This window comes from Aspergillus neoniger (genome assembly GCF_003184625.1).
Source record: "Aspergillus neoniger CBS 115656 unplaced genomic scaffold BO87scaffold_29, whole genome shotgun sequence".
NCBI lineage: Eukaryota > Fungi > Ascomycota > Eurotiomycetes > Eurotiales > Aspergillaceae > Aspergillus > Aspergillus neoniger.
Genome location: NW_020291157.1, coordinates 300,553 through 316,733, shown reverse-complemented (window position 1 = coordinate 316,733; position 16,181 = coordinate 300,553). Strand labels below are relative to the sequence as shown.

At 51.1% G+C, this 16,181-nt stretch overlaps 6 protein-coding genes across 6 annotated transcripts; 2 read left to right on the top strand and 4 right to left on the bottom strand.

Moving 5' to 3' along the window:
• Window positions 1–519: 519 nt before the first annotated feature.
• Window positions 520–2,669, top strand: BO87DRAFT_442571 (ankyrin repeat domain-containing protein; the record flags this gene model as incomplete). Its single annotated transcript, XM_025628058.1, has 1 exon — window positions 520–2,669. Exon 1 carries the CDS (start codon window positions 537–539, stop codon window positions 2,667–2,669), a length of 2,133 nt encoding a protein of 710 aa, XP_025476910.1. The 5' UTR covers window positions 520–536.
• Window positions 2,670–3,156: 487 nt separating this feature from the next.
• Window positions 3,157–5,433, bottom strand: BO87DRAFT_125811 (alkyl/aryl-sulfatase). The gene has a single exon (XM_025618010.1). The coding sequence runs from the start codon at window positions 5,219–5,221 to the stop codon at window positions 3,305–3,307; it is 1,917 nt and encodes a 638-aa protein (XP_025476909.1). The 5' UTR covers window positions 5,222–5,433; the 3' UTR covers window positions 3,157–3,304.
• Window positions 5,434–6,288: 855 nt separating this feature from the next.
• BO87DRAFT_408998 (Zn(II)2Cys6 transcription factor) lies at window positions 6,289–8,191 on the bottom strand (the record flags this gene model as incomplete). The annotated part of the gene is made up of 3 exons (XM_025626214.1): window positions 6,289–7,883; window positions 7,936–8,046; window positions 8,103–8,191. The coding sequence occupies 3 exons, from the start codon at window positions 8,189–8,191 to the stop codon at window positions 6,629–6,631; spliced, it is 1,455 nt and encodes a 484-aa protein (XP_025476908.1). The 3' UTR covers window positions 6,289–6,628.
• Window positions 8,192–9,490: 1,299 nt separating this feature from the next.
• On the bottom strand, window positions 9,491–10,881 carry BO87DRAFT_125791 (uncharacterized protein). Its single transcript, XM_025618009.1, has one exon. It carries the CDS (start codon window positions 10,656–10,658, stop codon window positions 9,717–9,719), a length of 942 nt encoding a protein of 313 aa, XP_025476907.1. The 5' UTR covers window positions 10,659–10,881; the 3' UTR covers window positions 9,491–9,716.
• Window positions 10,882–11,047: 166 nt separating this feature from the next.
• On the bottom strand, window positions 11,048–12,299 carry BO87DRAFT_125741 (high affinity zinc ion transporter). Its single transcript, XM_025618008.1, has one exon. The coding sequence runs from the start codon at window positions 12,192–12,194 to the stop codon at window positions 11,130–11,132; it is 1,065 nt and encodes a 354-aa protein (XP_025476906.1). The 5' UTR covers window positions 12,195–12,299; the 3' UTR covers window positions 11,048–11,129.
• Window positions 12,300–14,277: 1,978 nt separating this feature from the next.
• Window positions 14,278–15,828, top strand: BO87DRAFT_399558 (polysaccharide lyase family 1 protein; the record flags this gene model as incomplete). The annotated part of the gene is made up of 3 exons (XM_025625448.1): window positions 14,278–14,899; window positions 14,957–15,041; window positions 15,102–15,828. The coding sequence occupies 3 exons, from the start codon at window positions 14,278–14,280 to the stop codon at window positions 15,826–15,828; spliced, it is 1,434 nt and encodes a 477-aa protein (XP_025476905.1).
• Window positions 15,829–16,181: the final 353 nt, after the last annotated feature.

Below are 16,181 nucleotides of genomic sequence, written 5' to 3'. Positions count from 1 at the left end.
AAAAAGCCTCCTTTATGTTGAGTGAAAGGCAGCAATGCTATCTCGACAGGGGACCATCGGTTATCACCCCGCACGGAAAGTCCGCGTATCGGTCATGGGGCATGATAAGATCGCTCATTGTCCCTCATGTATAGTTTGTCCCTCTGCACATGAAATCCTACTCATCCAAACCTGTGTACTGGCATGAGTGCTGTCTAAATTATAGATCGTGATGTAGAGTTATCATGGTTGAACGAGACTACTACCTTGGCTATATTATATACGCCGATACTACGATACATGAAGGGACAACCATCATCCACTCCACCAAGTTCTCTTATGCCAGTATCTCAACCATACCTGCCAACCTTCTCTAGGTCTTTTTATGATGCATTCGCGAGATACTATTTGTGGTAGGAATCTAGCCCCACTTTGGAGTGGATCCAATCCCGATTTATCCAAATTTCCCCAAATCTTCTGCTACATCCCCAATCATCAAACGATTAAACACAGCATTGTCCATCGGAATTCCCCATAATGATCTTTTCAACAGCACTATGACAGTTTTGCGTCTCCCAGTTGAGCTCGTCGAACAGATTGTGGGCTACCTTGAATGTGCAAATGATATCAATGCCCTCGCTCGCACTCATGGGAACTTCTACCGCGCCGTGAATCCCATGCTGTATCGACATAATGTACATCATAATAACAGCTCTGCATTAGCCTGGGGAATTGAGCACAGATGCCTCGCGACTGTACAGAAGTCTCTGGAGGCTGGTGCCTCGGCGAACGAGTGTGATCCAGACACTCTCTGGCGACCCATGGCGTTGGCGGTGATAGAGGGCGATGAAGCCATTGTCCGGTATCTGTATGAGCAGGGCGGAGTCGACATCCGTCACACACGTAGGTGGCTCAATCCGCGCCATGAGGCCTATGACAAAAGTCCTGGAAGTCTGTTGTTACTGGCCGCCGTACATGGCCATGAAGCCCTGGCCCGCTTCTTCATGGATCATCTGCCGCGGCCGTACCATGTCGATTACCCTGCCGACTCGGACGGACGAACACCCCTTATGGAAGCTGCTGCGGGGGGACATTTAGCCATTGTGCAGTGGCTGGTCGATGCCGGAGCAGACATCCACGCCCGGGATCATGAAAATTGGACTCCCCTCGTACTATCTGCGCGCGAGGGACACCTTGAGGTCATGCGGTTCCTGCTTCAACGGAGAGCCGATCCTACTATTTCCACGGTACCGGATGGATGCTCCGCCTTGTGTTGGGCAGCGCGCCTGGGTCGCGTCGAATGTGTTCGAGGTCTGCTCGATGCAGGCGTGATGGACCAGTTAACCCGCTGCCAAGGCTCAGAATTGCCGTCGTCCCATAATGCTACGATGTGTCCTCTTACGTCAAACGCACTCTTGAAGTGCGACAACATAGTTGATCTTCTCTTTGAACCATGGGATTACCTAGCTAGCACCGTTGAACCCGCAAACAAGGCTGCGCTGCTGTGTGTAGCCGCGGCGCGCGGGAATACAGCTCTGGTTCGGCAGCTACTTGAGTGCCATGGGTACGACCCAAATTCTAGATGTGGCCAAGTGTTCATTTGGGACGATCTTCCGACTGCTCTTTGCTGGGCTGTAGTTCGAGGTCACACCGAGGTGGTCCAGGTGCTCCTCGCTCACGGTGCAGAGGCATCTCCATCGCCGGGACGGATGCGTATGCGGAAGCCCTTAATCGAGGCCATTAAGCAGGGCTCGGAAGACATGATCTCCATGCTACTTAGCGCTGGGGCAGACCCCAATGACCAGGATGCACAGGACGGTTATCCAGCATTAAGACATGCCATCCCCTTCGAGGGCATATTCCGTCACCTGCTTGCCGCCGGGGCTGATCCTATCGCCGTAGACCGCCCAGGTGATACTTTACCCGCCATCGTTCTGGCATCAGGTCGCACTGCACTAGTCCAGATGCTGATCGATAAGGGAATCGATCTGCCGTGTCATATGGATCTGGCCAATTTTCTTCATCAAGCAATCCGCGGGGGGCCGGCTGTTCTCGATCTGCTCGTCCGAACGGGGAGATGGAATAGCTACATCTTCCCAGAACACTTGAACAAAACCGCCTGCGAGCAGGCCCTCGTAATCGCGGCCTCTACGGGGAAGATTGAAACACTTCAGTGGCTGCTAGACAGAGGCTTTTCGGTGGCCCAATTGTCGCCCACTGTCAACTTGATCGCTGAAGCAGCATGTACAGCTGCATCCGATGCAGACGCCGCCGAAACCATCGATCTGCTGCTTCAACACGGCCTGGACATAAACAAACGCATCCACGAACGAATTGGCCGTAAGACAGCATTGGCACACGTGGCCTATCACTACAATCTGCATACGGATAGCGACACCGGCCGCGTCCGCCTGCGCATGCTGGTCGATCGCGGCGCCCATCTCCTGCCACCGCGCAGCCCTTCCGAGCGATACAATCCTTATACATCCACTACCGCAGTTTGTGTTGGTGTGAGCTCTGTGTTGGATGAGATGATATTTCAGGAGATGGAGGCCCGGCGTGAGCCGTGGATAGCGGTGGAATGGCTCTTTAAGTACGCTGAGCTCGATGCGCGTGACCGCTGGGATTGGGAGGGAGTTAAGATGATAAAACGGTATTCGTGGAGGGTGCGGTATCCTGTACTTAGATAATTTGATAAAATACAGTACACTGTCACGGCCGCATTTGTTTCTTCTTCAGGTAGGACTACTAGTATTTCCTACGTCAAGGGGCCTATGAAATGGTTATAGAGACTATATGCACGGGATGCATTCAGCCGGATCTCACGCACTAGTGCTCTCCATCTTTTTTACTATCTACTAATCAGGCACATAGCCACTTTAAGGGTCACGACTCGATTAGTAGCTCAAGGGAGCATGAACATGCCTAGTGGCACAAAACCAGTGCTAAGATGTTACTATCTCAGAGGGGATATGTTTATGCTACTAATCACGGCCGTTGGGGGAAACCTCAGAAATAACAGAGAATAAAACTAGTAAGGAAAGGTAAAATTATAGTATAGTGACACACAATGGTCGAAGATGGTAGAAACGAAGCGTGCTTGCGACTAGTATCCTCAAGACTATGTATGATGCCCACTATAAACTCAACATTGTAACTATATCCAAATACTTGATAACAATCGTTCCTAGACAGTACTAAAGGAATTTGCTTATCCTGAGAAACCATATGAATCCAAGAGGTCAAGGAAATAATTGACTTAGACTACTATAACAACAACGGGACCGGCCTCTTTACCCAGTCCTCTGTAAGCTAGTCCTGCCACCTAAGGCGTAACGATATTGAGATTCGGATCACCCGGATCAAGCAACGACGCAAGAGTATCCAGCGCAGTAGTATCCCCATCAATCACAATACCAGCATTCACCAAAGCATCAGGATCAGATCCATACACAGCCAGCGCAGTCAACTGCTTAGCCGTTCCAGTCAGAGTGACTTGAGCAGCGTTCGACTGGTCAGCAGTGCTGTAGACGAGGGCCCCGTTAGACAGCCAGGAATGGTACGTCTTATTATCTTGATCCGAAACAACAAGATCTATAAGCACCTTCTTATCCCACGCCTCGGGCCCATTGATCTTGATAGCGAGAGTATCAAGGACCATATCCGGGGTAAGCTGACCCAGCACATCGGCCGCAGCTGTCTGCGTAGGCGTGCCGAAATTGCCATTGCGCAGCTCGGTCGTTCCGGAAATGTAGAAGTTCCTCCAGGTACCATTTTCAGAACCGTATCCGAGCTGCTCGTACACATCTGCTAGTTTCTTGCAGGCTTCCTCGTTGTTCGGGTTATTGAAGACGGCGTGATTTAGAAGCTCAGCTGCCCAGCGGTAGTCGCCTTTTAGGTATGCTTTGGTACCCTCTTCGAGAACCTTGTCCTCGCCGATGAGATCCACGTATCGGTTAGCCTTGTCGACGGGGGTGTGTTCCCACAAGTGGGCTGGGTTGCCGTCGAACCACCCGACATAGCGCTGGTAGATGGCTTTGACGTTGTGGCTTAGAGAGCCGTAGTAGCCGCGGCAATACCAAGATTGATCAAGAGCCGGGGGCAAGGTGAGCATTTCGGCGATCTCGGGGCCGTTGTATCCCTTGTTCAGGAGGCGGAGGGTCTGGTCATGCGCGTATGCGTACAGGTCGCGCTGGTAGGTGAGGAACTTCAGGATGTTGTCGTTGCCCCAAGTCGGCCAGTGGTGCTGGGCGAAGACGACCTCGGCTTGGCTGCCATATCGGTCGATGGTCTCTGTGAGGTACTTGGCCCAGGAGTGAGGGTCACGGACCACCGCACCACGCAGGGTCAGGATGTTGTGGAAAGTGTGAGTGGCGTCCTCGGCCGCGCAGAGTGCGTTGAGATCGGGGAACCAGATGAGCATTTCAGAAGGTGCTTCAGTGTCCGGTGCCATCTGGAATTCCATCTTAATGCCATCGACAGTCCTCTTTTCGCCCGTGCGTCTGACGGTCATGTTGGGTGCGATGAGGGTGACGACACCGGTCGAGGTAGTCTGTCCCAGTCCAGCGCCGATCTGGCCCCTTGGTCCTTGCTCAAGGGCAGCACCGTACATGTACGCGGCGCGGCGACTCATTGAAGTACCGGTGTAGACGTTCTCGGACACAGCATGCTCCAGGAAACCCTCTGGGGCAATGATCTTAATGTCGTTTTCCAAGACATCGTCTTCACTGACGAAGCCTTTGACACCGCCGAAGTGGTCAACGTGGGAATGAGTGTAGATGACAGCCTTGACGGCTCGGTCAGTGCCACGGTGCTTCTGGTAGAGTGCGAGTGCAGCAGCGCCGGTCTCTTGCGAAGTGAGGGGGTCAATGACAATGATGCCCTCGTCGCCCTCAATGATGGTCGTGTTGGAGAGGTCAAGCCCGCGCACTTGGTAGATAGGTCCGGCGACATGGTACAGTCCATTCATGCGAGTCAGTTGCGACTGGCGCCACAGACTTGGGTTGGCCGAGTATGGGGCGTCGTCCTTCAGGAAGTCGTAGGCATCGTTGTTCCACACCACATTGCCCTGAACATCAATGACCTGGTTGGGGTCACCGAGACTACCTCTCCAGCCCCGTTTAGCGTTCACAAAGACTTGAGTGTCATCGAAGGGCAGACTCTCTTTGACCTCCTTCCACTGCTTGACGATGTGTAGGCTTGGAGGGTTCGACTCCTCGGACTTGATGATCGACTGTGTCATGATGAAAATCAAACTAATGAGCTCGAAGCACCTGAGTTGAATTCAAGTAATAAGATTGATGTTCTGAGATTGCTGTTGTTGTTGTCGTTGATGGAGAGATTGATTTCACGGCTCCATCGACCCTTATTTATCTCTCCGGGAGGCGAATTTCCCCCTCATTTCGTATTGCCAAAACGGCGCGCATACAAACATTGACAACATCGACTCTGAAGTTTCGAATCCTTGCAACCCCGTCTTTGCTCTGTGAATGTAACCATGGCTCGTATACCAGGATGTTGAATAGAATGAAGATAAATTGAAGGAAGTAGATGGAACAGGCTTCCCTCCGATCTGACTGGTCAACAACTTCTGACTACCTGGACCAGGGTCCAACGCCGCCATTTAATTAGCCTGCATTAGCTTCGATCAACTTTTCAGCTCGGACTTCAGCTGAGGTGGAGATGCACCTGGCCATGTAACCCTTCATGTACGCCAAGAACACCCCCTTTTTTACGCGGTCGAATGGACGAAGCCACGATGATCAGGGTCCTGCAGCAGCTCATATTGGCTGTGCTCGGCTGTGTAGATCTGCACCCATTCGAGATGAAGGTTCGCCCCGAATGGTATAGCATCCATACATCGTTGGGATGACAGCAAGGGTTCCCCCCTTCCAGTCAACCAATTGGCTGGATCTTGTGTGTCATAGCAGAGTCCTGCTAGATGAAAACCTGCACGATCTCCGGAAGAAAAAGCAATTAAGATCACGTTGATGAGATGATGGATTCTAGTAGGTGATAAATCATGGTCGATATACCAATGCGACTCCGGTTTCGCCACTAGATAGGGACGCCAGCGTGGCCTCAGGATCGTGCTTGCGTCCTCAAACCTCGCACAAACTGTTTGCCTGTTACACAATCCCATCTCATAACGACGCCGGTAAATTGCCGCACTGGTCAGCTGGATCTTCAGTTTTCTTTTTCTTCTTGATCACACAGGATGTTAGTGGCATGTGGGTGGCGATGAAGTCCTTAAGCCTTCGACTTGATTAGGGCCACTCTCCCCCGTCTCACTCTTGTAAACCAGACACACCAGAATACCCATCAACAACATCTATTCAAGCCAAATCAACCCATCTAGCAAGCCTTTAGCATCAACGAGAAGAAAAGATGGCTGAAATGGACCAGCTCGACAGGTGAGCACACGTCCCATCCACCTCGGAATTCCGACCCGAGAGAAAAATAGATGCGGATTTGATCTGCTGTGTATCCGTAACCAACCCACGTATTAGACGGCATGCTTTCATTTTGTAGATACGCCTGCTAGACTATACTACCATGACCTATATACTGTGCTTTCATAACCTAAGTTCATCATGAAGATCCGCTAGATAATAAGTGAACATGTGAAACCACCCGACCACTCTGGTAATCACAACCGTCGAGTCTCCTTCAGTCGCAGCTCTACATCGCGTACAGCCGGCCACTGCGTCCCATTCTGCGTTCTTCTGATCATTTCCCAAAAGCTTACGTCGGGATCCCGATCTGTCGAAGACACGCGCTCCGCATCATCCTTCTGCATCTTATGCAACTCCAATTTGATCGCCTCCACCGCTATTCCTGCCCCGGCGTTGGAATTGATCATGCCCTCGTAATGCGGCCACTTGCGCAAGGCATCAACAGCTCGAAGACGGATGCCAAGGTCTGGACATTTCGATGCCACAGCAAATAGCCCAAAGCTCAGTCCGTAATCCAATGTGATAGTGGGGCGACAGGGAAACCTGTCCATGAATTCTTTGTATCCTGATAACAGATTGCTATATTCAAGAGTGAGCAATCTGTAGTCATACTCGTCGAGCAGGCACGTTTTCAGTACGATTGTCTTGGCAACCAATTGGAGCCTCACGATGTCCGCTCCTATTTGCTCTTTCGCGTTAAGAGTGGCATATTCTCGTTGGTAAAACAGTTCAAACCGCTCTGCAAGGTGCTCCAGTGAGGATAACAGCCTCTGTCGTTTGGCCCAGAGCGTTTCGTAGTTCGCTAGGATCTCTGTTTGTGGAAGTCTCCAAGCCGTGGCAATGAACGGGATCACCCTATACATGACTCGCTGAAAGCATTGTCGCGCTACTTTCAGACTTTCAAAGCCGTCTAAAAACTCAATATCACGTTCATTCTCCGCCTCGCCTGGAATGCCTGATTCTGACTCGAAGTCTCCGACATGTGACGACTGGGAATTCAAGACGCGGAGTGTTTCAGAAAGACAAGGAATTACTGGTATCCCAAGGCGTAGCGACTCCTCGAGAATTTGTGTGCCACTACGTAGATGTATGAAGGCTCTGGCGAATTCTCCCAACAGCAGCTCTGCCATGACGAAAAGAAGGCAGCACACTAGCACGACCTCGCGCAGCTGTGGGTCGGGAGAGGCCCGGCGCTTTTGCAAATGTGCGAAAGATCGGGCAGCCTGCTCAAGTGCAAATCGGTGTTTTGGATTCTGCAAATCCTCCCCAGCTAGTCGCATGCCTCTTTCCTCAGCATCTTGGTGAATTGCGCTCACCATGTTGACAGCATGGCATACCGCTGGATCGGAATGACACATCTGCAGGACCAGCTTCTGCCAGAGCCAGGAGTAAAAAAAGCCAACAAGGTCGGGGACAAGGCGGTATTGAGAAGTACGAAAAACCTCGTTTCTTATCGGATGTCATGATTCCTCCAGCGCCCATCCCTAGGGTCGGGAGACACAATTCCCGCTTGATGGGGAATCGGTGCAGATCGTATCCGTCGCAGGCTCGGCCTGTAGAAGTACAATTCCCAAAGGACCCCGGTGCCTCGTCGCATTTTATGCGCCGTACCCTAAGCTCAAGGTCAGACGTGGATTATCCATGGAGCGACACCACAACACTACTAACCGGCAGGTTCGACATCCCGTTCTAGATCTCTTCCCAGTATTTCTGCGTCGCTGTCTACTTTCAGTTCGCACAATCAGCTCTCCAGGCATTGTGAACGAACTAGCGAGCGGACATGAATTGTGCGGAGTTATAGCGTGGCATTTTTATAAGTAAGGAATGATCACGCCAATACGAGGGGAGACGCGAATAGCGTCTGGCCAGGGCATTGGACCAATTATGACGCCGTTTCAGAGGCGCAACTTTCAGCCCCCAACATCCCCTGTCACCGCGTTCAGGAGCCTCACTGAAGGAGGTGCCAAGTTGCAAAGCGTCGTTGTTATAGTTGAGTGTCACTTGATGTATGAATAATCTTTCTATGATATTGAAGAATAACCTGCATGGAGGTGAATAAACCTGCACGCCACGCCAACGGGCCATCGGCGATCCATCCAAGTCCAAAAGCATGCTGCATTTGTGGGGATGCGCTGTCGAAAGTTCAACTACCTGACTTTATCGCTATTCGTTCAATACCAGGTTCAGTGCTAGAATGTGTCAAACAGTTTGATACGAAAATCATGAGCTATTTAGAGCTACCAAGGCAGCCTGTAAACAGACTCAGACGACAACATGCTAGAAATTTGGAAGAGGACATACAACACAATGACCTGCGAGTGACAGCTCCATAAATTGGGGATTATCTAAACTATTGATGATGTGAATGGTTTCTTTTGCCCCGCAACGATTGGAAAGATCGAGGGATAGAGAGAGAGAAGTAGCACAAAAGGAATACCATCGATATCACCTGACCGGGCTGAATGTAAAATATAAAGCACAATACTCCGGACACACTTCTTAAAATAACCACGCAGATCAAACAGCCACCGCGTCTCATGTATGTTTAATTGATTGTAAATCAGTTCCACATGATAAAACTGAATCATACACCATGGCAATTCTCTTGTCTCATTCCTAACTCGTCCTGAACACCAAATCGGGTATTCCGGAAGCTTCATGTGCGGGGTAGCGCTGGTGAGCACTAGTACAGGATGTCTACCCCATGGCAGGTGTGATATACCTGGTATACTATAGGATGGACTCTTTAACGGTCATGCAGCTGAGAAATCAATCAGATTGTTTCACGTGCACGGTTGCACAGTCAAAGTTGGTATCCAAGTCCCACCATTGCTGGCCCAGAAAATCTGGAAATCCGGTTCAGGGACACTGCGCGGATGAGGATTTACCCAGCCAGGTAGAGTGTGGCAAACCAGATTAAACCACTGGAAATTCAACCGTGACACCGTCAAAAATAGAACAAGACATCCAATGATTGAAAAAGTGCTTGAGGGGGTTGCTGGAAAAATCTTTGGAGGGACATCTCAAGGACCCCTTTGATGGATGAAGTAAGGGATGCGATTGCCCGAGCGTGACCAAGACGGTACTGTGGTATTTGCAATACACAAGGCAACACCATTTGGCGGTCTCGGATTGGCCGCCCAGCTCAGCCCTACGGAGGAAATCCACCCACCCCCGGGGAGGCAAGCGACCCAATCAGGGACCCTTCTCCAGACGACTCTATTTATGACCTGCACAATTATTGCGTCTCATCCCTGCGCCCCAAATGTTGGGCCAGTGCAACTAGTTCACAGCATGCCACCACCACGTCATTACCCGAAATAGCCACCGCTCTCCCAGTGTGAAAGGCAGCGCCAGCGGTCGGTGAAATGCCCATCCCAACCCCTCCCGCAACTGCAGTTCCACCACCCGTCTCCAGTCCACATGATGTGCAAAATGAAGCGGGAAATGATGCTGGCTGATCGACTTGATGGTGCAGTCCATGTTAGGGTGCTCCTGAAGGTCTACCTGTGGCTGTAGCAGAGCTGGATGGTCACCCTCCAGGTCTAATTCCACTTTCAGGGATCCCGTGCTTTTAAATTGCCGTACCTGCACCGCCAAATCATGGTTCCGGTGGTGAGAATCTCCCGAGTCCTTATCATGAACAATCGTAAGGTCGATGAGAGGGTGTCCTGAGCTTTCGATAAGGTGATGGTGGGTGGGATGCGGTGCCAGATTAACTTGAAACTGGCCCTCAACAATCAGGTTTGGCGACGAGGGTTTCTGGTGCACAAGCACTTTTGTAAACCGTAAAGGAAGGTCGATCAAAGCCAAAGATTGAATCACTACTTTCTGCGGAGTTGTTCCGTTCTCAGTAATGGCCCGTCGCGCCAACCCGTTGTTCACGTAGCGCACAATATGGTCGCAAATCTGAGTCTGGTACATGTGCCAGAATCGTTGTAGTACACCATTTACCCATTCCACAGTCTCCCCGCGGGAGAGGATTTTATGTGCGTGGTATCGCTTGCATTCATCGCGAAGGATGCGCTGAACTCGGGTCAAGTTAACGACCGCATAAGTCCGACATACCGCCAGGACGAAGAACAACCATGTTAATCCCAAGTCGAGACGGCCAACGATCCAAGATATGAGGCAAACGAAGACTATGATGCGGGAGTCATCGTAGGTTTGTTGAATAAGTTCGACCAGGTCGAAGGGTTCCGGTGTCAGCTTAGGCTTACCCATAGCGGCAGGAACCAAAGAGCGACAGTGTTGTTGGTGGTAGTGTGAGTGGAAAGATAATTCGAAGTAGGGTTGTGTTGTTCAGGGTAGAGTAGCTAATGTAAATAATGAGGCTGATCCGGGGGACTCCATGGTCAGCCCAACTAACATGATGAAATGGTGTGGATGAAGAGCGGTGATGATGACGGAGAGGACTGGGGCCTTTATACCGACCGCACAGGGCTGCTGCCTCTGTTCATGCAAGCAAAGCCACCGCTGACTACGGAGAGGATTGTCGATTTGGGGGCCTATCGCAAAAAGTGATGCGGGTAATGCAAAAACCGATCGTGGGTGGGACTGTGTAACAATGTCATACTAATATTACGTAGTAATTTATGTTTAACTAAACACTCCTGGTTTCCTCCTCTCTTTCCCCCTCAACAACCACAACCATCAAGTACTGTATTTGCTTACTCTTCTACTCTCCCTTCCCTCTCATGCCCACTTCCCAATAAGGGCCATGATGCCGGCTCCTAGCAATACGCAGAAGATCATTCCCAGCAGATGCGACCGCCGCTTCGTCCGGTCGGGGTCGAACAGGAAATCGCGAGCCAACAATTCCACTAATCCGCTGTAGATCAGAATGCCGGCTGATACAGCATCCAATACTCCTTGAACAATATTTGCTGTCTTGGATCCCGAGTTATATGTCGTCCGCAGCCCGATTCCGATGGCAATCGAAATGGGCGTGGTGAGGCCGTACGCCATGCAGAGAACCCACGGTAGCCACCAATGCCGGCCAAAACGCAGGGCAGACATCCGGGCGCCGATCCCAAGACCCTCAAACGCTTGGTGGAAGACCAACACGGGGTATAGAGTGCTGAATTCGTCACCAGTCACGCCTAAGTTCAATCCAATTATTACCGAATGGAAGATAATGCCGAATTCCAGAATAAGAAAGGCAGCGATATCTTTGCGGAATGAGCGCTCCGATTCGACGGCGCAAATGTCATCTTGAGCCCCAGGCTGCTTAGATCCCCCAGCGTCGTCGTTTACTGTACTCTCATCGTCGCTCTGGATCAAGTTTGCTTGGACTAGGAATCGGTCGGTCGCGTCGTGCTCTTTTTCCACGCCATATACGCGTTCGACGTATACCTCGGAGGCAAGGTCCATCAGAAATACCACCATAACAGATGTGAGGACAATGGCAGGACACCAAGGATACTCCGCCCAATGATTTGATACGCCGACACAGGTTGTGCTGCCGATACTTTCATACGCTGGATCCAAGAGGTGGATGAATGCGGTGGCGACAATAACACCCGTACCGAAGTATCGAGCGAAGAGGTAGACAGGGTAGGGGATATTCCAACATGGTATTCTCTTGCATACCACGGGGAAAAGTGTAGATGCTGATGATGTTATTAGCATCACAAATATCGCGGATATGCGTGCCCCTAGATGCCCGTTGTAGTCATTTTCGGACAACTGCAAATAGCAGTAGATGTCCTCCAAGCTGGCAGTGTCTAAGTTTACATCTGTTGGATCGAACGAAGACATGGTGTTTAGGATACATATTGCCTTCTACTTCATACTTGGATGAGTGGTCATTATATTCTATCTGAATGACAGAGTACCTTGGGGGATTGTCATAAGATCTTGGCCTGGCCACAGGGTCCCTAGCCCTGCACTATGTTCTGACGTTGGTGGCAGACCCTTGCATGTGGCGCACCTTACCCCCAAGGTTGAGGCTGACAGCCAGTGAATCCTCAGTTCTTTGCAGCCTTTTGCTCTGGAGCTTCTAATACGCTGGTCTGATACGCTTGCTTAGAAGATGCGAAGGATCTAAGACTAGTTACCACTGCAGCTGCCTGAGGAGTCCACGGAAATACAACGGCAATATAAATCAGCCAGGAAGAGTGCTGAATGGCTGGCATTCACCTCATAGTGCCATAGTCATTCGAGATAGTCGCAACATTGACATTGCGTGCTGAGAGAAAATCGAACACCTATGAGGTTAGAAAGCCAGCTACGCCATTAGTAAGTTCGAATTCAGGACACCTCGGGTATCTACGACATCAAAGAATGTGCTCTGAGCTTTACCCATGATCTTCCCGCTTCGTATCTGACTCAATTGAGTGAATGTTGTGTCACCGAGCGAATTATTCTGATCTTCGGCCATATCAATTAGCTACATCCCTTCTATCCCGCGCTCACACCGTTTGGCAATATGCGAAGCGTCTATCGTCGATGCCGGACCAGTGTTACCGGATGCGGTGCTGCCATGGTGCATCCATCTTTTCGTGTATTTTTCCGCCAATGATAACGAGCATAACAAGACATCCGACTATTGACTGCAAGTCTAGCCATGACGGACATTTGCGACTCCTACATTTGTCAGCAAATAAATTGCATGATCATCAGGGTGTTAGTTTCCTCGGCATAGTGTTCGCGTTCACATAGACTGGGCCTTGGATATTGGCTTCCTGCCTCTTTCTGACGAACAGCTCTTGGGGTCAAAATGGTCCCATTCCCACTACATCAAGCAGCGGCGGCAAATGTGCTGGGTGAGACACGGCTCAGTAATCTGGAGCACCAAATACCACCCTCTCGCCAATGCCATTGCCAGATGATACCACAACCTATGCCCTCGCGCCATCAACTTCCACGACTTAATTTGAGGTGCGGGTTGGATATGAAGACTGGTCGGAGACCAATGGGTATTCTTCTCGGTGGGGCAGAGCTTAATATCACTTTCGACCGACAAGCTTATTTCGCCCCTTAGAGCCGGTTGTGACGTCTGATTTCAGAAGTCGGTTTGTTTAGCAGTATGGCCTGATTGATCACCACGATTCAGGCACTGTCTCCTTTGAGTAGGGCCCAGAATCGGGATGTGGATATTGCACTCGTCATCCCGCGTTGTTTAATCTGGCCGATGCAGAAGAAACGGGGCGCGCTTTGCTCCCCGCAGCACGCGGCACATTGAAAATTGAAAATATAGAATCATATATTATGGCGCTTTGAGCCAGTAGTAATCTGGATAAGCTTGAATAGGAGTTCATGACGATCTGCTAGGGTCAATTAAGTGTGGGGCTTGAGGCCTGGCACAGTGGAACCTCTCATCCTGACGATCACTAGGTTATCTTCCCACTGCCACCGAATGTGCCAATCATGATCCCCTCGGGGAAGAATTGAATTGAGGATCGTCAGTGTCTCAGACGAGCTGGAGACTGTGCGTGGGTCATAAAGTGCCGGGTTAGACTTAACAGTCTTGACTCGCGGGACAAGGGCTCAAACCGTTGCACGATCGGCGGGCGGGAGAAAAGCATCCAGAAAGATGACTCTGGTTTTGTCCCGTCCGAGAGTTTCACCATGCGATCCATGATCAATCTGCGACACACTCCGCCATGATTGACATGGCTGTTTCCATGTTCGCGCCAACTTGCCGTGCACACATGGCAGCCAAGCCCAAACCCTCTATGGCAGGTTCTTCGAGCATCCAACTATTAAACTACCTCTCGACTCAGCTTTGATCCAGCTTCCATCACCAAGCCAATTCACATTCTTTACATTCGTTTTCTTAGAACTGCTGGTTCAGTCATTCCTTTCATATCCACAACTTCGATTTCTGAGGCTCGTTGCAATGACTCTCCTCCGTCATCTCCTGACGGCAACTGCCTTGCTTGGAGCTTCGGTCCAGGCAGCGCAGGGTGTCACTGGCTCCCCCTTCGGTTTCGCTAGCGGCACGACTGGTGGTGGTGATGCCACTCCTGCTGCGCCTAGCGACATCAGCCAGCTGAAGACCTGGTTGTCCGACAGCACCCCCCGCGTCATCCTTATTGACAAGGAGTTCAACTTCCTCGGCAGCGAGGGCAAGTGCACCAACTGCGAGTGCTGCAAGCCCGCCTCGAACACCTGCGGCAGCTCTGGCCAGAATGCCGTCAAACAAAATGGCTCCGACTGGTGCGGTAGCTACCCGACCCTGACCTGCACGTACGACAACGCCGGTATCGAGGGTCTGGAAGTTGCCTCCAACAAGTCCATTGTTGGCGTGGGTAGCTCTGGTGTCCTGCGTGGAAAGGGTCTGCGCCTGGTGAACGGTGTCAGCAACATCATCATTCAGAACATCCACATCACCGAGCTCAACCCCGAGTTCATCTGGGGTGGTGACGCTATCACCCTCGACGGCACCAACAATGTCTGGATTGACCACGTCAAGATCAACCTCATTGGTCGCCAGATGTTCGTTGCCGGATACGAAGCCAGTAGGTTTTGCATTATCAAATGCACATTATTTTGGATTCGAAACTGACAGTGCGCAGGTCACAGCGTGACTATCTCGAACAGCGAATTTGATGGTGAGACCAGCTGGTCTGCCACTTGCGACGGCCACCACTACTGGACTGTGTGGGTCTCATGTCTCCCCAAGTGCTCTTCCATTATTACAGCTTTCTAACAATATTCTAGTCTCGGATACGGCCACAACGACAAGATCACCTTCGCCAACAACTACATCCACCACACTTCGGGCCGTTCCCCCAAGCTTGAGTTCAACAGCTTCTGGCACGCGTACAACAACTACTGGTTCAACAACACCGGCCATGCCTTTGATGTTGGCAAGAACACCCGTGCTCTGATCGAGGGTAATGTAATGGTCCAGGTCGACACTCCTCTCTTGGCCGACAGCAACCCTGGTGCCGTTTTCGCCGTGAACACCAGCGATGTCTCCACTTGCACCAGCACCCTCGGACGCACCTGCGTCCCCAACACCTTGATTAGCTCGGGTACTCTCTCCGGCAGTGACAGCTCTGTGATCAGCAGCTGGCCCTCTGGTGAGTCCGACGTCACCGTCATGGCTGCTAGCAAGGTGGCTTCCTACGTCAAGGCCAACGCCGGTATTGGTAAGCTTAGCAACGGATCTGGCTCCTCCAGCACCGTCGGTGCGGCTGCCACCTCCGCTGTCGCCAAGCGTGCCGACTCTGACGATGCGCCCTATGTTCCGGCCTACTCTGAGGCTGGCCCCGGCGCTTCTGCTGTCCCCAGCCAGCCCTCCTGGTCTTGGAGAACGGTCACCAACGGCCCTGCTCCCACTGGAGCTCCCTCTGATGCCCCCGCCCCCGCCCCCAAGGGTCTTGGTGCTCCTGTCCAGGCTTCAAACAAGCACCACCACAAGGGACACGGCCGTGGCTATTAAGGAGGGTTTGCGGGACCGCTTCTGAGCTGATAGGCTGAAAATGAAGCAAGCTAAAACTGTTCCTGTTCTTAGCATAAATAGCCTAACGGTCTGTGAGGCTATGGAACTTGTGTACATCTCAGACATTCTTCTTCTTTGTACATGATCAGGCTCTAGCCAGAAATTCCTTAGCTAGTGTCTAATTTATCTTATTTAGTCAATACATCAATCCTTTTCGATGGGGCCATCTCACTCTATAACGCTGTAGCAAGCAACATAATCTGTGTAATCTAGTTACACTATCAGAGATGCAGTGAGGAAGTTGTAAGCTGGTTGTCATTTGTCAAACCATTCTTTGTAGCCAAGAATCCATC